Source organism: Ascaphus truei, chromosome 4 (genome assembly GCF_040206685.1).
Source record: "Ascaphus truei isolate aAscTru1 chromosome 4, aAscTru1.hap1, whole genome shotgun sequence".
Classification (NCBI taxonomy): domain Eukaryota; kingdom Metazoa; phylum Chordata; class Amphibia; order Anura; family Ascaphidae; genus Ascaphus; species Ascaphus truei.
In genome coordinates this window covers 337,184,647-337,207,240 of record NC_134486.1, presented here as the reverse complement: position 1 = coordinate 337,207,240, position 22,594 = coordinate 337,184,647, and the positions used below count along the sequence as shown (strand labels likewise).

The window sequence follows — 22,594 nt, the reverse complement described above, 5'->3', positions numbered from 1 at the left end:
AAGTAGAGTCCCCGAGAAGGCCTTTAATTTCCAGTAGCTTTGGGAATGCGTGGCTAGGGTAAGTGCTTCTACTAACGGCGGTAAGCTTGAGGGGGTGGTTAACTGGTCTATCTTGTCATTGAGTTTCTGCAGCATGTCACTACGCACCCCCGCTTCTTCGGATGCGCTAGACCCGGGATAGCTAACTTCTGACTGACCGCTATCTGCTTCGCACGCGGAGTAGTGAGCAAAGGGGAGCGTAGCGTCATCGTCACCTAGTTCTCCCACAGGGGGGTCCCGAAGTGGATAGACCAAGGGGCTGCCGCCGGACGGAGAGTCTGGAAGCGGCAGATATTGAGGGACGGCAGGCTCGAGGACTACTAGATCTCGCTGGCAATCTACTAGCAAGGTGTTCCACTTAGCATCTTGATCTATGAACACATCTACCAGGCGGGCTTTGGCAAAACCCGGTAGTTGTCGTAGGGCCATTTGAAATGTCTCTAAAGGTAGGGCCATGGGTACTCGGGTCACAGCCACTGCGTGGCGGGCGTGCGTGCGCATTTGCCGCGCCCAGTCGCATATTTCCTGACTTGAGGGAAGGGCCATGGTGGCGGTATTTTTGACTCGAGGGGCACCCCAGGTCTAAGATCTCAGCAGCGCCTCCAAATGTAGCCCTGGTTCTTAGTGAACACAGACCACTACCATATGCTGTATAACCTGTAGGCTCACAGGGCCTGAGCCTCTGCCACGGAGAGCCTGTTGTACGCACAATACTTATAACTTGGATCAGCACCTCCACCTGCGACAGCTTCCACCCGAGGGGAAGTGGGTCTTCGCAGGAACTTATGTACATTAATACACACACACAGCAATATACCTTAACCAATATACTTTACTTGTAGCAACCATATGCTTTACCAACAGGTGTCCCTCCCTAGAGGAGACACTACTCTCAGCGTCTTGCCAAACGCTCACTCTCCCCCTCCCTTCACCAGGTGAAGGATGGTTAGGCCCCCTTGAGGGGGGGAGTTGTAAGGGTTAACCCCTAGTTTGCCTTAGCAGATGCAATATTAACATTTTAACAGAGTATGATGTATCTAGGTTCTAAGTGTGGGAGTTTAAAAAGGAGCTCTTTCAGAGCCCAATGCAGCCTCAAGATTAATAACCTCAGAAGCTAGAGGTTAATAACATTTTGATTTTAAACATTACAAATAAACATTACAAAAAATGAAAAGGACATGATCAGGGGTAAGATAATAACATTATATCATTAAGCATCATAGACTGAGGCTTCTGGAGTGGATTGTTGTTTTTAAGTTGAAGTAAAAGTTTAAAGTGTGTGAACCCAGTGAATCCCAGTGTCATATGACCTTGGGCCAGTCACTTATTTCCCTGTGCCTCAGGTATCAAAAATTCTGATTTTTGAGACAGGGACTCGCTGTGCCTTTAAATTTCTATGTACAAAATAGCATACATTGTTAGCTCTATATAATAAATATTATTATTATTATTATTTTTATATAATCAGTGAATAATAGATCATCTGTGAGTGCCATCCATGGTTCCTGGCTGTAGCTGTATTACTAGCAATTCTTTTCTGTGTGAGAAATATAGCTTGCATTATGTATTTATTATTTTTGCTTTCATACGGACAAAAATGCTGTAATGCTTTTCATATGCATGTGATTAAAATACAATAAAAGGTATGCATGATGCATACTGATCAGAATGTCCGTTAACCTTATTTTTTCCTGCACTTTTACACTTTATTACTGTATAAAAATGTTAAACAGACACACCTTTTTGTTAACATCTAAATACAGCAAAAAAAGGAACATGTGTTCAAGGCCTTTGTTTTCTGTGTCTGAGTTATGTGAAGCACATCTAATTTGTGACACGGGCCATTGTTGTGTATCACCGAGTACAGCCTTTGCCTTTTTCTGACAACTGTATTTATCGCTGAGAAGAGATTCTGGATAAAATATGTGGACTGTGGCTGCATTTGATCTAACCTTTACTTAATTTGATCTATAAAAAGTAACAAGTGCATTGCACCGGTTAATAAAAGGGTCTAAAACCTGCACAGGGAAATAAAATAGGTTAATTGCTTGCAATAAAGCATGTCTCTATGCTGCCCAAAGGGAGTTCAGTAGTAGAGGTTCACTGTCACAAGACATGTAGCAGAAGATTAAGCATGGACTCTACTTTAATCAGAAAGAGGGCACTTCTAGTAATAACTCTGGCTGTGAGACAGAGCCAGACTAGCATGAGATATTTATCTCATACAAGGAAACTATATGACAATGTACACTTAGATATGCAGGGCTAATTCCCATGAGCTAAACGTAGAAATGGAAAAAAATAAAAATAAGTGGCAACAACTATCCCCACCGCCCCATTGTTGTCTCCTATCCCTCCTAAATTGCTGTCCCTGTCAGTCTCCTCCTATGTCTCACTCACACCCCTATAGTATGTCAGTCTTTCATACTGTCATTCTCTCACACCATGCTACTTAATGCATTCATGTGTATGAACAGGACACACACCGTACAAAGAATAAGACAATATGTTCCAAATGTAAGAGCATGAATAATGACATACCAACATATACCATTCAGGATTTTAGGGGGAAATTTAGGTTTTTAACGCAATGCCCTCTTTGTTTCTATATTTAGCCCCCATGTCACTCACTACTCCTATGTCACTCTCTTCTTCCTCTAATGTGACACCTCCATGTCACTCTCTCTCCCAAATGCCATAATTCGCACTTCATAATCCCACCTATGCAGGACACACCCTCAAAAAACAAGAAGTTACCGGCACTCCAGCGGTCTTCTAACCTAACCTCTTTTTTTATAATCCCACCCATGCCACATTTCCACCCATGCCACATTCCCCACCATATCACCCCCACATATTACTCTCTACCCCCCCATGTTGCTTTCTAGTCCCTCCTACAATATGTTGCTCTCTTCCTGTGACAATCTCTCCCATGTCACTCCCTTACAATGTCACTCTCTCCCCCATACCACTCCTTCACACTCTGTGCCCAGGACATACTTGAAAACGAGAGGTATCTCACAATGTATTACTTCCTGGTAAAACATTTTTATATATAAATAAATAAAAAAATTCACTCTTTTTCATATAATTTTCCACCATGTCACATAATGCATTCATATGTAGAGTATAAACATGATGTACACCATACAAAGAAAAAGAAAATGTGTGCTAAATGTACAGTAAGAACATGAATAATAACATACCAGAATATGGTGTACAGATTTTAGGTGAGATTTTTTTTTACTTAATACACTCTTCAATTAAGCTTTTTTCCCCCACATAGCCACCATCTCCCTCCCTACCCCCATGTCACTCTCTTCTCTCTGTCACTTCCCCATGTCCCTCTCTCCTCCCCATGTCACTCACTTTGGCCCAAGAGGATAGAGGAGGGAGGGGAATGAAACAGATAAACTAAATGTAATAGATGCAGAAACAAGGGCTTATGAAGGTAGAATGGGGTCAAGTGTGAGTTTGACAAGCAGTATTTACCCAAAGTAAATACAGATAATACTACAAAATCTTCTAAAGACTAAACCAAGGTGGCGCAGAAAGGAGGAGCAGATAAGATAATAGTACAGGCTGAAAAAAAACTTAAATGCATGCTTGCTAATGCAAGAAGCCTGACAGATAAAATGGGGGAGCTTAAATTAATAGCTGCAAGGGAGCAGTATGATATCATAGGCATTACTGAAACATGGTGGGATGAAACTCATGACTGAGCAGTTCATTTAAAGGGTGGTTCCCTTTTTCGGAAGCATCGAGCAAATAGAAGGGGAGGTGGAGTATGCTTACATGTTAACCCGGATCTAAAACCTATTATAAGGGAAGATGTTTATGAAGGGATTTATGAAAATGTAGAGACCTTGTAAATAGAAATTAGCAGTGGAGGTAAAAGTATAAAGAAAATGTTTGTAGGGATATGCTATAAATCACCAAATATCTGTGAGATTGAGGACGCTAAAATACTTTTGTAAATGGAGAAGGGATCAAAATTAGGCCACGTTTGCATAATGGGTGATTTTAATTATCCAGACATAGACTGGGGGAATAAAATTAGCATTACAACAAAAGGAAACAGGTTTTTGGGGGTGCTTAAAGATAATTATATGACTCAAATTATTGAGGACACAACCAGGAGAGGGGCAATACTGGATTTGGTAATATCAAAAAATGTAGAAGTAATAGCAAATATTCAAGTGCTGGAACATTTGGGTAACAGTGATCATAACATGGTCTCATTTGAAATAAATGATCAAAAAGCAGATTACTTGGGTTCAACAAAGACCTTAAACTTTAGAAAGGCAGATTTTAATAAACTGAGGTCTAATCTACAAGTAATACATTTGGATGATGTTTTTGCAGGGAAGATGTAGAAGATACATTGGCAGTATTTGAAACATTGTTAGAAAAGCACACTTACCAGTGTATACCCTTTGGTAATAAGTATAAAAGAAATAAGTCAAAACCAATGTGGCTAAATAAACAGGTTGGGGAGGAAATGGAAAAGGAAAGGCATGCGCTTAGATTATTTAAGGCAGAAAATACGTCTATAAGCTCTGAAGGACTCACTAAAAGCAACAAGTGTCTAATCCATTAGAATGTAGAATATGAAAGGAGTATAAAAGGAGTTTTACATGCCTAATGTGGAGATATACACACGCGGCTAAACTAATTCTCAGGCGGCCTGCACCGCAGGTAATTTAAAACCCCGTGCAGACGTGGCTGTTTTTTTTTTTTCCTGATGCTTGCCGCGCGTCACTGGTGCCTCAGTTGGTGAGCCGGTCACGCGTGCCAGGGTTCTGCCGGCATCCCGAAGATGGAGGTTGAAGGCGGGGTAAGGCCCAGTGACGCATTGGTACTGTCCCTGCGTTGTGCATCACTGGGATCAAGAGAAGCAGAGGCGGAGCAGCCAGGGGGTCGTGCGTCATGGAACGGAGGAAGGGAAGATGCGGCTGGTGCGCGGCCAAGTTCGGCGCCAGCCGAAAAAAGCCCCGGAAAATTACAGGTAAATGTAAGAATTAAGCTGGCCGGAGCAGTATGTAGGAGTGGAATCGGGTGCAGATCCACAATACCTGACGGTGAAGCTAGTGGAGAAAGAATGGTCCACAGCAAGTCAGCTGCGGCTGCAATAAACTCCCTGTTCCAAAGAAATGTCCGGAATGGAGTATATGTGTACTCACGAATAACTCATGAAAAAGTTCCCTTTGCCTCCTGGCTGTGAGGTGCACCTGAGCTGCTGTTCAGCGTCCATCCATGGCATCTCTCTGATTGGTAGAACGAAGCAAAAATAGAATGATCAGAAGAACAGCCGTCCTGATAGAAATTTAACTCACCGGCAAAAAAGTGATAACAAAACTTTTCCGCTATGGAACACTTTGCGAACAGCTCATCTGAATTAACTCGAAGATTTCTAACTAGAGGTTATAATCGTAAAACTGTACAAGAGGCATATTTGAATGCTAGAGACAGATCAAGAGAGGACCTGATCATCTTAGATCCCTCCAGTTTTTCTAATAAAAGCAATTCTAACAAATATAAAAAATATGAAGGACATGGTTGCAACACTACAATTAAGAACTGCGATCCATCTTTCTTTATTACGCGAGAGGCATACTGGATTTATGAGTTAAAGACACTCTCCCCAAGTAGCCTGAACATATATTTCGAATTGGGGGCATTCTTGCAAGATAAAGGTTGATATATACTCTAATATGTCCATGTTTGATCTTCATATCAAATTCATTGTTTTCTGTTCATTTTATTTTGTGTTTTTTGTAGTATTGTATTGTAACTTGTTTATATTTGTCTAATTGTCACATGTAAGGCTGTTAAATGATGTTAGAAGTGATTGATATATACAATAATCAATCAAGGTATTTGCGGTGAAGATGAGGGGCAGATCTAAGGAGCCAATCAGAATCACAGCAATGAGATATAAACCACTAACTACTAACATCACCCATATCCCATGAAGAAGTGTGCGCAAGCGCACGAAACGCGTAGGGTAAAGTTCAGAGCTTAATCTGATGGATTAATGAGAGCAGCGCGACAGATGTGGATCGGAAACAGGAAGATTCTTCTACCTCAAGGTCCGCCCCCCCAGTGACGGAGTATCCGCCCAAGGGACGCGGGGAAGCGCAGGAGTACGTCAATGAACACTCCAGTGTGACCGGAGGAAGATTTCCTACATTTGCGGCCGACATTCATTGCCTGTATACTTCCACTATCCTGTGAGTAGGGTCCTGGTTTTAACCCACCGGACCAGCGGTCTCTCTGTCATCCGCATATTATCAATTTTATATTGTTTTATTCTTATATTAAATTAGCTTTTTTCAATTTCAGCCTTGCTATTGTTTGTTACAGTATATTGTCAGTGTAGAGTTTGTTTGTATGTAGTGTCAGTCTTTGTTTTATGTTTTCAGTCAGTGTTAGCCATATTCTTTTGCTGGCAATATTGCACTATATTTCTTTCTGTGTTTTTTTACATGTCACGGAACGCACGGCCGAAACTATATCTGACCATCTGGTAGCAAAGGATCAGAAGGGTTTCTTGGACACTTTCTCCCTTCCTTATGGGACTTCCAGGACTTACACTTTTTTGGACTTGTAAGGTGCCGTTGTTTTTTTTTTGTCTATACTGTTCATTCTGATTTGTACTAATCAGTGTTGTACCAGGCAGCCTAGCCTGCCATTAGGGGGTTAACTCCTATAGAGGTCTTATCATTTATTCACTCACTTCTAGCACTAACATTACACCACCTCTCTTTTTTCTGTTTTTTAAAACTGTACAAGAGGCATATTTGAATGCTAGAGACAGACCAAGAGAGGACCTGATCAGCTTAGATCCCTCCAGTTTTTCTAATAAAAGCAATTCTAACAAATATAAAAAATATGAAGGACATGGTTGCAACACTACAATTAAGAACTGGGATCCATCTTTCTTTATCACACAATTCAGCAATCAAGCCACCATCATACAATCCATTATTAGAAAACATTGGAGCATTTTAAATACTGATCCCTTATTAAGAGACATGGTCTCTGTCATTATAATGTCATGGTAATAGGTATTTTTTAATCCCTCTGGTGCTTGAGGGGTTAATGAGCGACACTTCTTGTAACAAGGTGGTAGCAGTGGATAGTTATGATGTGCAATTGAGTAGGGGTTAATATTAACTCACTGGTTCCTTGCAGAGGAGAAAGGGGGGTTGGCTAGAGTAGCCATTTGTATTAACCCTGGTTGCATGTCTGTCACGTGCTCACTTGTTTGCTGTCTGTGGCGGTGGTATATTGGGATGGCTTGAGGAGAGATACAACTAATTTGAGGGACCTTTACGGGGGTGAAGAGTGGGGCAGCTTGCGGGTTGTGTATTGATCCTTGATCCTGTAGAGGAGGTATTGTCCATTTGATGGACGTTTGCGTAGGTGAAGAGTGGGTGCGCTTGCGAGCGTCAGTATTAACCCTTGTCCCATATGCAGGTTGCGTGCTAGCAAGGGGTCGTACGTTGCAGTCTCTATAAATACAAAGTTTGTTTTCATAAAATCACGTACCTTGGGAAACATTGTTTCACCCAGTGTACTTAAGAGTATTAAAGATCTTAACAAAAGAGAATTATTTACTAGATTACTTGGCTGCTTCCCGTGTGACAAATGTAAGGTTTGCAAATATGTTCTAAAAAAAAAGTTGTTTACCAATAGGGATGGGATGAAAGAGGTCAAAATATTATCTTTTGTTACATGCAATACTGACCATGTCATCTACATGATTACCTGTGGATATAATAAAAGATATATTGGTTTGACACCCAGGGCATTCAAAATCAGAATGCTCAAACTTATGAGGAACATTACAAACAAAGATACTACACACTCAGTTTCTAATCACTTTAAACAATGCCAAGAAGGCAGCCTTACGCACTTTAAATGTGTCGCAATAGAACATATTAGACCTCATACTCTAGTACTAGAACCCCTTAACACCATGCTGAGCTTGCAATGCGACAGAGGTGTTAAAACCCCAGGTGTGGGGAGTGGGTGGGGGGATGTCACAAGAATTCCTCTGGCATTCAAGGGATTAAAAGAGACATAACTCTTTCATAGTGTAATCAGGCTATTAATGAAGAAACAAGTGACTCCAGTCTGACATGCCAGCATTTGCGAATCCGGATTAAAAAAAAAAAAAAAATCATCAAGTTTACTTTGGGGAGCAAATGTGAGCGATGACCAGAGGAAGGGGAACACAGCAGCACCTCACAGCTGGCAGGGCTGCATTACAAATACACCAACAAGATTTCATTAGGCATGATCATAAAACAAATCAAATTTCCACCCCACCATCAGCACATGGAACACATCACAGGAGATGGACACACACACAGACACACAACCACACACAGTCACACACACACACACAGTCACACAGACACACACAGACACACACAGACACATACACACACACACACACAAAGACACACTGTCTCTTTAAGGGACAGCTCTCACTCTCACGCTGATCTGTCAGCTAGCAGCTGATGCTGAAGCAGGGAGATGAGAGAGATAACAGCTGCTGATGCAGATGCCAGGTGAGTCCTGCGTGGGGTGCCGCTGCAACACCGGATTCAGGGATAGCTGGTAGAGTTATCCCAGCTCTCCCCCTCCGGCATATATGGAACCCCTGATCGCGGCGGACACTTTTTATTTTTTTCAGCGATCCCCGTTATAACGTGGTCGCATTATCTGGACCCCAAGCACCATGTTATAACAGGATTCAGCTCTATTAAAAAAATATTTGCCTCTGTGTTTACCAGGGAAAAATCAATTTAAATAGTAGTGCTGCAGGAAGTGCTAGAGGAAGCCACAACCTCTATATCAATTAACAATTGGTTAACTGAGGAAGAAGTTCATAGGCGGCTTGAAAAAATGTAAGTAAATAAGCCATCTGGCCCCGATGGCATACATCAAGAGTTCTCAAGGAGTTAAGTTCAGTAATAGCCAAACCATTACATTTAATATTCAAGGACTCAATTTCCACAGGCTCAGTAACACAAGATTGGCGTAAAGCAGATGTGGTGTCTATATTTAAAAAGGGAGCTAGATCACAACTGGGGAATTACAGACATGTAAGCCTGATATCAATAGTGGGGAAACTGCTTGAAGGTTTAATACAGGATAATATTCAGGAATACCTAATGGAAAACAAAATTATAAGTAATAGTCAATATGGATTTATGAAGGATAGATCATGCCAAACTAACCTTATTTGTTTCTTTGAGGAGGTAAGAAGGAATTTAGAGTGACTCAGGCCTGACACGCGCAGTGATGACGCGACTCAGTTCAGGGACGCACAGTGATGACGTCACTACGGGCCAATTTTGGCGCGAAAATTCTTTGTTAAATGGTATACTGTTATATGTGTCCCCACAACTTGAGAAAGTCCTGCGGGACGAAACGAGTTGGAGCGTTCTCCTACAACATTGCCAAACTGATTTAATAAACCACTATTTTATTTAATTTGGAGTTGCCCATATTCATTTTTTGCACTTTGGATGCAGATGGCGGTGCTCCTTCCTTCTTCTACTGCTGCGGCCAAGTTTATTCGAGCATTTGCCCGTTCTTGGCCGCAGCAGTAGCCTCCGATCGGGGCGCTCTCCCTACCGCTGCCGGGTCCGCCAGGTCCCCCGGAACCCCCTGCCGCTGTCCCGCGATCGCGGGACACCAGGGCTCCCTCGGGGAGCCCCTGGACGCGCGTGCAGGGGGCGCACGCTCCCGAAGACGCGTGACCGCGCGTCTATGACGCGCGGCACGCCGAGGGGCGGCCACTAGCAAGCCGGGAAATCTCCCGGCTTGCGGATCTGGCCGCAGAGTGATAAAGCGTGTCGGTAGTGTACATACTCTGATCTACACCTCTGAGGACTGCACGCTGTGGAATCCACTCTATCTGGAACACACAGTCAGGTAAAGGGCATCAGCCCTTTTATCCTTACCTTTCTAGTGTTGGATTGTTTATCTTTCATACCCCATGGGCTAGTGATGTCTCACTAGGGACTGTCTTATGTGGTAGCTGTGTGGGCACCACTAGGTCCAAACCTCTCCCTGGGGTGATAATCTCTGTTATAATACAGTTGTTCTGAATATTGGATACATTCTGAATAGACTTATGCTTGTTGTCAGCTTACTTTGTGATGTACCAATTTACCACATTATCCAAGTAGGAATTTAGACCTGGGTTATGCAGTTGATGTGGTCTACTTAGATTTTGCAAAGGCTTTTGATACGGTTCAACACAAGAAGTTGGTGTACAAAATAAAGAAAATTGGTACTGTAAAAATATATGCACCTGGATTGAAAACCGGTTGAAGAATAGACAACAGAGGGTTGTCATAAATGGAACTTTTTCAGGTTTGGCTAAGATCGTGAGTGGAGTACCACAGGATCATACTGGGACCCCTGCTTTTTAACTTGTTTATTAATGACTTTAAGGTTGGCACATCGAGAGCAAAGTCTCCATCTTTGCTGATGATACTAAATTGTGTAAGGTAGTAGAATCAGAGCAGGATATAATTTCTCTCCAGAAAGATATGGAAAAACTGGAAATTTGGGCAGGTAAGTGACAGATTAGGTTTAATACAGATAACTATAAGGTTATGCATTTGGGAAGCAAGAATAAACAGGCAACTTACAAATTAAATGGGTATAAATTGGGGAAATCCTTGCTGGAGAAGGATTTAGGAGTGCTTGTAGATAGCAGGCTTAGCAATAGTGCCAAAAGTCATGCAGTAGCTGCAAAGGAAAACAAGATCTTATCTTGCATTAAACAGAAAATGTATGGAAGGGAAGTAAACATAATTATGCCCCTTTACAAAGGAGATGGATAATCTAACTTATGAGGAGAGGCTAGCTAAATTAGATTTAATTAAATTAGATTTATTTACATTAGAAAAGAGGTGTCTAAGAGGGGATATGATAACTATTTATAAATATATTCATGGAAAGTACAAGGAGCTTTCAAAAGAACTATTCATCCCAAGGGCAGTACAAATGACTTGGGGGGCATCCCTTTAGGTTAGATGAAATGAGATTTCACCAGCAACAAAGGAAAGGGTTCTTTACAGTAAGGGCAGTTAAAATGTGGAATTCATTACCCATTTAGACTGTGATGGCAGATACAATAGATTTGTTCAAAAAAAAGGTTGGACATCTTTTTAGAAAGGAAGGTATACAGGGATATAACAAAAAGTAAACATGGAAAGGATATTGATCCAGGGAGTAATCCGATTGCCAATTATTGGAGTCAGGAAGGAATTTATTTTCCCCTTATGAAATATCATTGGACAATATGTCACTGGGGTTTTTTGTTTGCCTCCTCTGGATCAATAAGCAAGTAGAGATATAGGATAAAGTATCTGTTGTTTAAATTTAGCATTGGTTGAACTTGATGGATGCATGTCTTTTTCAACCTCATCTACTACAATATGTAACTATGTAATACTAAATCTCACTCTCTTAGGTCACTCTTCCACCCCATGTCACTCCCTCCATGTCAAGCTCTGCCCCAATGTCTCTCTCCCATTCCACTCCTACCTAATTTACTCTCCTCCATGTAACTCACTCACACATGTCACACCCCCATGTCCATCTTTTCTCCCAGTCATATCACTCTCTTCTACACCCCATGTCACTATCTTCTGCCCCGACAGGTCCTCAGTTAACTCCTGACCTGATAAGTATAGAGGAAAAATGCCGTCCACAGAAAAGGGATTTTGATCCCCGAAAAGTGTCCCCCTCAACCAGGGTCCACCACATACAGGGCATTGAAGAGACTATGCAAGAGATTGTCAATCTAACATTAATAAAGGAAACAAACATACATGCCTCCCCAGCAAATGAGTGAGAACTACCAAGGGGATGAAGCCTAAGTACCTCGTTAGAGTAGGAGTGAAGGCTACCAGGGCAAGATGCACAGAGTAACTGTATTGTTTGTCACCAGTTAGGAGAACTATTAATTAAAGGAGACTTTAAATTACTTGATGTTGCCGTTTAAACAGAAGCAGGGATATCCTGGATTAATTGCAGGCTTTTCTTAAGTGGTTGGTGATAGAGTCCACTTATAGTAAATGGAATATTGAATGTTGTACTTACAAATATGTCAAATGATGCAAACAAGCATGTAAACAAACATGTAGGACTTTAAAATAGGTGACAATGTAATGAAATAGTGGAGACAAATAGCAGATGCCGAGTTGTATAGACTAAGATATTGATAGCAAAAAGGGTAAAGTTTTAATACCGGTCTATAGATCATTGGCTAGATTTTGTGGTCAGTTCTGGAAGTCATATTTCAAGAAGGACACAAACTAAACAAGGGCGTCGAAAAGAAAAATAAATACAATGGCAGATGGTCTGTATTATAAATCTGATAGGGAAAGACTTTAAAAAAAATAAAAAAAAAGGAGAAATAAAGACAATATGATAGAAACTTTTAAATACAATAAGAGTATAAATAAGCCACTGCATAGAAGCATTTTTTAGAGCAAGCTGAACACTAAGACATGAGGTCATGCTCTGAAATTGAATGGTTGTAGTCTAGAGGAGCTGTGAGCAATATACCGGTATTCGATGAAAGGATAGTTGATTCATGGAACAGGCTTTGTAAAGTGATGTAATGCGGTATAATACAATAGAAACATTCAAAACTGCTTGGGATAGGCACATACTGTACAGTAGTCCTAAATATTGTGAAACTCCTTTTCAAGTATACTTACTGCATTGGTATCTGTGTTTTATACTTTTTAAAATCATTTTGAATACCGGGATAAAAATACTTTGCAAAAATAAAAATACTAGACACCATTTTGGGTTGGAGTCTTCATACTGTAACACTTAGGACAGTACGCAGGTTAGAAGGCCAAGCGACATTTATCTGCCAATAGATATTTTTATGTTTGTAAAGTGGGATAATGTACTATTGTTTCATTATTATAATAAAATTACTTGACGCTTTCACTTTGAAGTGGTTAACATTTTAATTGTCATCGGAAAATGTATTTTGGACTTAAGTTAGAAAGCGAAGTAATATAAAATAGATGTTAAATCTTTTGCAAATAATGTACATGGCTGAGGGCTTTTACTTTATTGCGGCTCCAGCATGTATTGCTACTATAAGTTGAACTTCTATTTTAATACAAGGTTGTTTGGTGCCAGTATTACAAGAATCAATGAAAAAAAAAATATATAAGATTCGTTACTAACTTTCAATTACAGATCCGGCTTACACCTTACTAAATCCTTGCTTAGTGATACAGAGCCAAGACGTTTACAGCAAATGTTCATTAACTAGATTCATTCATTTTATTTGCACATGGTGGCTTGAACTAATTAAGATCAACGTTAAGGGAATATATTTTACAGTTGGCCTTAAAATAGTAGACTAGCATCAACACTGCATATTTTCCGCTAATTGAAATCTTCTGTCATTGATCACATTGCTCTTTTGTGTGATGACATCAGTTTCTGAAAGTAAAAACCTGACGATCACTTTGTATTACTGTGATTCTATCACAAAAGGACTGCGTTGAAAAGTGTACCTGCTCCCTTGTGATATGGAGGTTGTTACAGTAGCAATGCTTAACCAATTTACTGAATAGCAGAATGAGAAAGCAAGAAGAGCTGCTTAATTGACTGTGTATAAATTAATGATACTCTAGATAAAGTGAGTTACAGTACTTGCTTTTTTGGTGCTACGTAACTGTGCACATTTGATGTACACATGAGCTGAAAGGTGAGCTCCTTTTGTAAATGTTATTCTTTATAATTCCGCAGAGCAATTAGAATACATAAACAGTACTATTAAGCCTTTGATAAATTAGGCCATTTGTGTGTTGTAAGTATGTTAACTGATATTTACAATACAGGCTCATTACATTTGGACCAACAAACAATTTACAGTATAGAAGCACTTGGACCAAACACCGATAACATTAGGCTGTTGCTACTGTACACTGGCGACACACTTTATTCGAGCTTGGCTAGTCCCACGATTTCGGGTATACCCGGGTGTATTGAGGTTTGTGACTGTTTTCTGCCCGAGTGCATTGAGTTATTTTTCAGGCAGGGATTGAAGCATTTTATTCCCGCTGGCTGCAATACTGCACAGTATATATATATATACTGCATTACAATTCATGAATTTATGCCATCTGGTAGACACGCGAAGCATTGCAGCCTATTAAATCCTAATCATCATCATTTAACAGATCAGCCGCCCGTCAGCCAGGCATGAACCCAGGCTGGGAAGGCAAACGCAACGGGGCTTGTCAGAGGTGAGGAGCGGCGCATTCCAGGTATCTGCCAGGTACATACCGGGTATTTGCTCGAATAAAGTGTGTCGGTGCAGTATATAGCATTGTAGCTTTTATTTGGCCAACAGTGTACTGTACAGTATACAAACTTTTGAATCTAACAGAAATAAAGATGGGATGCTGAATAATGTGATAAAAAAAGCTTTATTGAAGATATTTTCATGTACTAGAATTATATGAACACATATATATTTCTACACTGTTTAAGTCTCTCAAAAAATACACAGCTTCTGCCATTTATCTGGCCTAGATTTCATGTTTTCATCCTGTACCCAGAAACATATTTAATTCACCAGCTTTAGAAAGGTGAAAATGTTGATATACGAATATATTTATGAATTGCAGGCTGATTGCTATATATATTGTCTAAATTTAGCATAGGTTGAACTTGATGGACGCAGGTCTTTTTTAACCTCATCTACTATGTAATGTCAGAAGTAGAGAAAAGGGGGACCCTAAAACTAGCAGCCTAAAGAATTGTAATTAATACCCATTGATTTTTTTAAATATTCAAATATACCAATCAGTATGTATTATAATATTATACATCTAACAGTTATACTTTGCAGACATAAAACCATTTTTACCAAGTGCTGAATTGTAAGGCTTCTTATAGTCCATTCAAGAAAAGCCTAGTAATTAGTACTATTTAGTAAATATATTCCTTAATGTTAATAAAAGTTCAGCCAAACTGTACCTCTGTGTTTCCGTTGTATAACTGTTCTCATAGGCTTCATAACTCTGTTCATCATAATCATCTCCGAAGCCATCATCATAACCCTATAAACAAATATAGTAAAGAAGTTTAATTTTTTTTTAAAATTGAAGTTCGTTGCATGCAAAATTAGATTAAAGAAAGTGTAACTTGATTAAATAACAAACTATGTTATGGTAAATATTTGAAAACAGTTAATTACTGTAGCTACAGTATTGCACCTTTAAAAAAGATAGAGAAAATGGCATGTACAATAATAACTAAATATGAAGGGATCTTTAAGTGTAATAAAAGGAGACTACTCAAGGTCAGCTGGTCGCAAACTGGGGGAGAGAGATTTTTCTGGGGGGGGGGGGGGATATGGGCGGTTGCAGAGGACCAGCGCTTCTCCCCAAGGCATGTAAATTAAATGCCAGGGATCGCGTGAGAACTCTGCAACAATAACACTTACCGGAAATCAGACGCGTCTCCATGGGGTCACGTGACGTGAAATCACTGGCGTCAAATGATGCCGCGGGTCACGTGACCCCGGAGTGTCATTTGACGCAGCTTCAGGTAGCAAAGGAGTCGCGAGACCGCGGGAGGCCAGGCAGGTGGGCGCAGCATCAAACGTTTGCGCTCCCCTGCTCTAGGTTATAGTAGCAAACACATTAAAAAATTGTGAATTTAAAGATGTAGCAGAGCTTGCCACATCTGTATGACTTACGTGAGACACGTGGTGCAGTGTTAAAAAAATTGCAGTAATACTGTATTTCCTCGATTCTAAGACGCACCTTTTTCCCATTTTCACGTCTGCAATAGGGATGCGTCTTAGAATCAGTGTACTAAAAAAAAATTAGCTAGGGCGCTCTGCTGGAGATGCCGACTTGGGATCTTCACAGTGGCTGAAACTGCATGGCTCCGATCATGCCGCCCCTCCTCCCCCTCCATGAGGGGCAGAGAGATCAGCTAGAGATTCCTGCCAGAGATCTTCACATTGCCCAGCAGCCCCCCCTCCCCCTGTCTCTGTGTGATCTGCAGGAGGTGCAGAGGGAGCTGTTTGTGTGTGTGTGTGTGTGTCTGTGTCTATGTGTGTGTCTAGGTCTCTCCATTATCTCCCTCCCCTCCATTCTCTCCCACCCCTTTCCCTCCATTCTCTCCCTCCCCCCTTACCTACATTCTCTCCCACCCCCTTCCCTCCATTCTCTCCCACCCCCCCCCCCTTCCCTCCATTCTCTCCCTCTCCCCTGCCTCCATTCTCTCCCTCCCCGCATCCCTCCATTCTCTTCCTCCCCCCTTCCCTCCATTTACTCCTCCCCCTTCCCTCCATTCTCTCATTCAGACTTCCCTCCATTCTCTCCCTCCCCCTTACCTCCATTTTCTCCCACCAACCCTTCCCTCCATTCTCTCTTTCCTCCTCATCCATCCATTCTCTCTCCGCTCATCTGATACTGTCTCTCTCTCCAGTCTGTGCCTGTCTCTCTCTCCCCATTCTGTCAGTCTCTCTCTCCCCATTGGTTATTGAAGGGTCATGTGACCCCGCTGAGCACTTGGAAATCAAATTTCCACGTCTCTCCAACAGCTGAGCTTTGTAGAGCATACATGCACGTGCACCGCGTGAGAGTGGCCGTACTTATTGGGAATCACTGAAGTGATCTCGCCAAGCGCACTCAGCCGCAGCATAAAGTTGTAGTGCAGTCTAGTATAGAGTAGTGTAGATAAATGTATGCTATTGTCTGCTAGTTAAAAAAAAAATCTGCACATTTAATATAGTGGGGGGGTTTCCCCCAATTTTTTTTTATTAAATCAAGGGTGCATCTTAGAATCGATGGCCTCTTACAATTGAGGAAATATGGTATATAAACTCTTTTTTATGCTTTTAGGATTTCAAAGATATTTGCCCTTATTTTTCAGAGGATAAAAGTGAGTACAATAAGTACTATATCTGTTCCTCGAAACATAAATAATAGTTTAATGACTTCTAAGAATGAATGAATAATGACTGAATGACTACAACAATAACACCAGTAAAAGGGTGTCAAACATTTGTGTTTCTTTGATTTCACCTTTTTTCTCAAGCAAACTCAAAGAACTTTCTTCGATTTTTTTTCTTCTTCAATGAATGTGGCAATCGTTTCACAAATATACCCTATATTAATATAAAGTTAACAAATACACTTCTTATATACACAGATTAGAGAATATTAAAGTTAAGTTATCTGAAATCTTTGGGGGAGGGGGGTTTATTAGGTGATAGTGCTGATTGTGGCACTATCGCAGGGGTGCTCAACTGCAGTCATCAAGCCCCACCAGCAGGTCAGGTTTTCAGGATATCCTTGCTTCAGCACAGGTGGCTCAATAAGTCCCTGCTTCAGCACAGGTGGCTCAATCAGTCCCTGCTTCAGCACATATGGCTCAATCAGTTCCTGCTTCAGTAAACATGGAGTACACTGCTTCAGTAAACATGGAGTACACTGCTTCAGTACACAGTCGAAGACTGAGCTTCTGACTGAGCCACCTTTGTCGAACTGGGATATCCTGAAAACCTGAGCTGTTGGGGGAGCTTGAGGACTGGAGTTGAGTACCACTGAACTATCACATGGAAACTCTTAATGAAGGCAATGGAGTTTTCATGCAAAATTGCCCCATTTGACAGTATCTCCATTTAATGAATACACATATTGGACTACTTTTTTTTTTACTATGTGTTTGCTATCAGTTCAATGACAAGCAATTTGGATGTACTGTCTTTTTTGCTTTACAATTTATGATATTGTATAGATTTTTCAGAAGTTATATGCCAGAAACACTCACTAATATTGCCTCGGGGTCACACTCAAATTCTCTTTCACATTCAAAAGGTATCTAAAACTTGTCGCTTTTTCCTCCGCAATATTACTAAGATATGCCCTTTCCATTGTTGTGCGGCTGCAGGCACAGGCCCTCATTCTCTCCCGTCTCGATTACTGTAACCTCCTGCTGTCTGACCTTCCTGCCTCTCACCTGTCTCTCCTACTATCTATCCTAAATGCTGCTGCCAGAATCACTCTACTCTATCCTAAATCTGTCTCAGCGCCTCCCCTGCTGAAATCCCTCTCCTGGCTTCCTATCAAATTCTGCATCACACATTCAATTCTCCTCCTCACTTTTTCTTTTTTTTGTAACTTATTTTTTATTTTGAGTTTTTGTAAACATAAGCAATGGATACAGAAATAGAGAAAGGGAGGGGGCGGGGGGAGAGGATTAGGTAACACTAAATTAACACCGAAAGTTTGAATGGGACTGCCAGGGACCCCCTCTGTTAATCTGATGGGCCATTAATCAATGCAGAAATGCTGGGTCTAGTTTAAGGCAAGTTTAAGGCATGTGTCCAGCATGTACCTGGGTCTTTTTGGCGATTGCCACTGGTTTGTGTTAGAATAACTGTGGACACTACAGTACATGTGTTTTGTTTTAAATAAATCAGAAACTATGAGAAAAAACATGTAGCATTAAAAAAAAGCTTAGCTTAGCACTTGTCAGTTTGCATATTGTATTGATAGATATATTGAATGGGGAAAAAATATATATATTTAAAATGGCAGCTTGTACGGCAGCATTAATGAGTGCAACCATCATTCATTTTAATGAGTGTAAGGAATGCATACAGAGTAGTGTATTGTCATATGGAACTTTACTGATTTGCTCTATTGAATCTTAATCTATATAGTCTTGAATAAAAACTTATTTCAAGACATAAAAAAGGGTTCATTTATAAAAAAAAATTCCCAGCTCCGGAAGCGGGGGCAAAAACTGCCAAGGACATACATTAAATTCTAAGGCAATAAGAATTTTATAGATTAGGCACCGTATTTGTGCACTGATTTTGCCCCAGTTTTGCAGCTGGAAGAGTTTGATAATAATAAATAACCCCAAATAAGGGAATTACACATTTTCTTATAGTTTAGCTAACTAACTGAGAAGACATGCCTCACCTACAGAATTAAGCGTAACCTTCTTTCTTCCTTTCTTTCTTTCCAACTATTAAAAATGAATGATAGAGCACGATAATGTGATACTAAGCAGAGGTCACCTCACCTATTAGTAATCATGTTGCATTTTCCTAGAAATCTATAAAGGCTTTTGAAACATCATTGCCCAAACAGTTTGATATACTACTAAAGGGCAGGAAGGACTTGTTAAATGACTCAGAACATTCCATCATCAAATACCAAAATCAGAACTTGAAGTTAAAAATAAGACACACAGAATTAAAGCACATTTCCATTTAGAATACTTTACTGCTGAGCAAAATTAGCTTGACTTATACATTTAAAAATTCCATCGTGCAATTGCACGAACACCTTACAAGGTCAACTAGAAAATCCTTTGCTTCTGTTTAAATATAAGGTTTCTAGAAACATTTTAAAATAAAAAAGGTAGAGCTCGTGTTCTTTTCCGTTGCTCAAATTATTATTTTTTTTCCCAAACAAATAATAACTAACAGACCAGGGCATAACAGTATGCAATACTGTATGTAAAGTTGCGGCTAGAGAAATGTAGTGGTGTTTACCACTTTACATATTTTTTTCGTGTACTGTATAATTCTTTAACATTAAGAAAAGTATGTTTTTGTAGTGCCTAAGGCCGAGCTCATGTCCGAGCTCTACCGTGTGCGCTCCTGCAGCCCCAGCAATGTGTGCACTAGATACAGGAGACCGGTGGCGGCGATTGGGGGCATGGCAAACGCGTCACGGACGTGTCACTGTGCTGGTTTGCCCTCATTGGCTGAACCAGCTCACGTGACACTGAAGTCATGCTTCTGTAGCCCCAAATCTCAATTTGAGTTGTGGCGGTAAAATATAGCAGTGTCGCCAAGCACAGCGCCACAGGCACTTGAAGAACTCCAATAGGCAATAAGGAACGAGTCCTGGAAGTGTGCGCGGATGCAAGGGCGTGCACGTAGCAACGCCGCCACCATAAGCTTGGCCTAAAGAAGCAATACTACTTACAGTATAAGTACAGTATGCACATTTTGAAATTAGCAGATTATCACACTGCAAATACTTGTGGCCAAAACTTTTTTTTTTACGTAAGCCGTATGTAAGATAAAAAAAAATACAAATTCTTTTTCTATAAAAATATAACGTATCCATTTTTTAAATATAGCCCATGAATGAAGCAGCCTATTAGGCATTGTTCGACTGAACTTCTGCATTGAATATGTAGAATAAGCCCCTCATGCTGTGATTATACTGAAAAACGCGTGTGGCGTTGAGTGGAGTGACACCGCGTGGTGCCAGAACAACTAGCATAAATACAATTAAAGTGTTCATACTTATGGCGATTGTCACGGCGCGCCATACTGCAAAGTGGATGACTGGGGAAGAGACTTCCAAATTAATTTTTCTCTGGCGACGGCCATGTCACGTAAGTGATCCAGCCAACGAGGGCAAACCGCTCATGGCCACACCTCCAAGCCTCCTCTGCTCTGTCTCCCCGGTATAATCAAGATGTTACGCGGTGGCAGCGCAGGTTTACATAACAGGATAGCACTGCTGCCCTGCAGCTCTTGGTATAATTGAGGCCTTAGTCTCATTTTGATGTAAACAAAGAACAATGTGGTACAGTAGTTATTTGAATCGAGGTCAAAGTGAAGAGCTATAAACAACTACATAATAAGTTAAAGAGATAGAATGTGTTGAAACTTAAAATGTACTGGTGTCTGACTTTATTTTCAGAACCTCAAATCACTTATACCAGGGGTGGGCAATTATTTTAGCTGAACGGCAATTACGTGAGCTTTGATAAGCTTCGCAGGTTACACACTTAATGTAGATGCAAATGCTTAATAATAGCTCAAAATCAAGTATTGCACTTTTAAAAGCAGGAAATAAAGAAGATATAATTGACATTAATTGAAAATTAGGCTAAATACTGTATAAACAAATCATTGAGCAGACATTTATTCAATGTATACATTACATATTGCATACATAAAATCAAAAAAGCGCAGGATCTCTTTTCTTCCACAAAATACAATCTTACACACAGCCATATTTAAAAAATGCCTTTGTTTTTTTCCCCTAGCACAACAATGTAAACACAATAGAATACAGTATTTCAGTATTACTCATGCTCCCTTTTCTTCCCTCATGCTTCCCTCCTCACCAACATTTCCCCCACATGCTCCCTCCACTCCAGCTTCCCCCTTCATACACTTTCTCTCACTCACTTTCCTTTCTCTCACTATCCCCCCTTGTTCCCTTTTAATCCTCCCCACATCTCTATCCCTTCTTTCATCCCATTCCTTCTAACGCTTCCCTCCCCCTTACTCCAATTCCCTCCACTTACTCTCCCCCTCTCAATCTTCTCCTGCCCTCTTAATCTTCTCTCCCACCTCACTCACACTCCCCCATCTCTCTCACATTTCTCACCCACCTCCCACACTCCTCCCCCGCTCAACCCTCTATCTCCCTCGCCTCTATTTCTCCTTGAGTATGGAGTTGGGACTGATGTGGGTCCTTATGCAGCAGTAGGAGCCCACCCAGGGGGTGATTGCGGAAGTTGGGCCCGTCTTCTGGTCAGTCCCATCTTACGTGTTAGGACCACATGAGAGGGCTCCTGCCAGCACCGGGTAAGGCCCTGCACCACAGGTTGGGCCTATTGAGTGAGACCCTACATGTGGCAGGCTGCATATAATCATTTGGCAGGCTGGATGTGGCCCGCAGGCCATTTAGCCCATCATTGACGTATATAGTAGTTGTGCAGGTGATATCACTTCAAAGACACTATGAAAGCATGACACCAAAACATCAGAATATCCCCAAACATTCACCCACAAAGATTTTATATAACTTGTAGTACTCCACAAATATATTCTCTTCTGATGTGAAATATACACAAGTAAAAGTCTTTTTTTTTTAAATAATAGTAATGCACTTTTTAAAATTATTATTAATCATATTAGCATAATGTAAAAAAACACATGATGTAGCCAAATTTACTTTTCCTGCTGTGGGGGAAAGCCGCAGGAACGTGACTGCAGCATCTCCAGCAGGGGGAATTAATACGGCAGGGGATCTAATAGATTCCCATAGACTGTGGTTTCTCTGAAGCTGCATCATTTTGCATTTTTTGTGCAATTCTGGGAAAGGTAGGTCTGGCTACATCTGTGTCAAAATAACAGAGCTGTAACTTTATTACTATTCTTTCTAATATGTCTACTTTCATAAAAAATGGATAGAAAAGAAACAAAAGTAATTTTTCTCAACTGAAAAAAATTTAAAACTAGAAAACATTTTTTTTAAAAGTTATATGAAATGTTAAAAAATGATAAATAGTGTGTATTACAAAACAGATATGCTGCAAATGACACAATTCAGTAAATCCTCATAACGAAATAAACTGGTAGATGCAAAACTCAAAAGTAAAAAGATCTTGAAGAAATTACAGTAGAATATGCAAACATTGCTAGCTACATTACAAAGAAGTTAAGAAATGGAAATGTAACAGTTACAAAACA

The 22,594-nt window shown here is 40.5% G+C and overlaps 1 protein-coding gene across 8 annotated transcripts in view; it reads right to left on the bottom strand.

Moving 5' to 3' along the window:
* Nucleotides 1-22,594, bottom strand: part of KHDRBS2 (KH RNA binding domain containing, signal transduction associated 2) — a 753,630-nt gene that overhangs the window by 55,235 nt on the left and 675,801 nt on the right. For all 8 annotated transcript variants that reach the window (XR_012801185.1, XR_012801184.1, XR_012801181.1 and 5 more), the window contains one exon: nucleotides 15,094-15,176. Coding sequence is in view for 1 of the 8 variants with exons in the window: in XM_075598111.1 (XP_075454226.1) it covers nucleotides 15,094-15,176 (83 nt within the window). In the remaining 7 variants the exon portion in view is untranslated. The remainder of the gene's footprint in view (nucleotides 1-15,093; nucleotides 15,177-22,594) is intronic.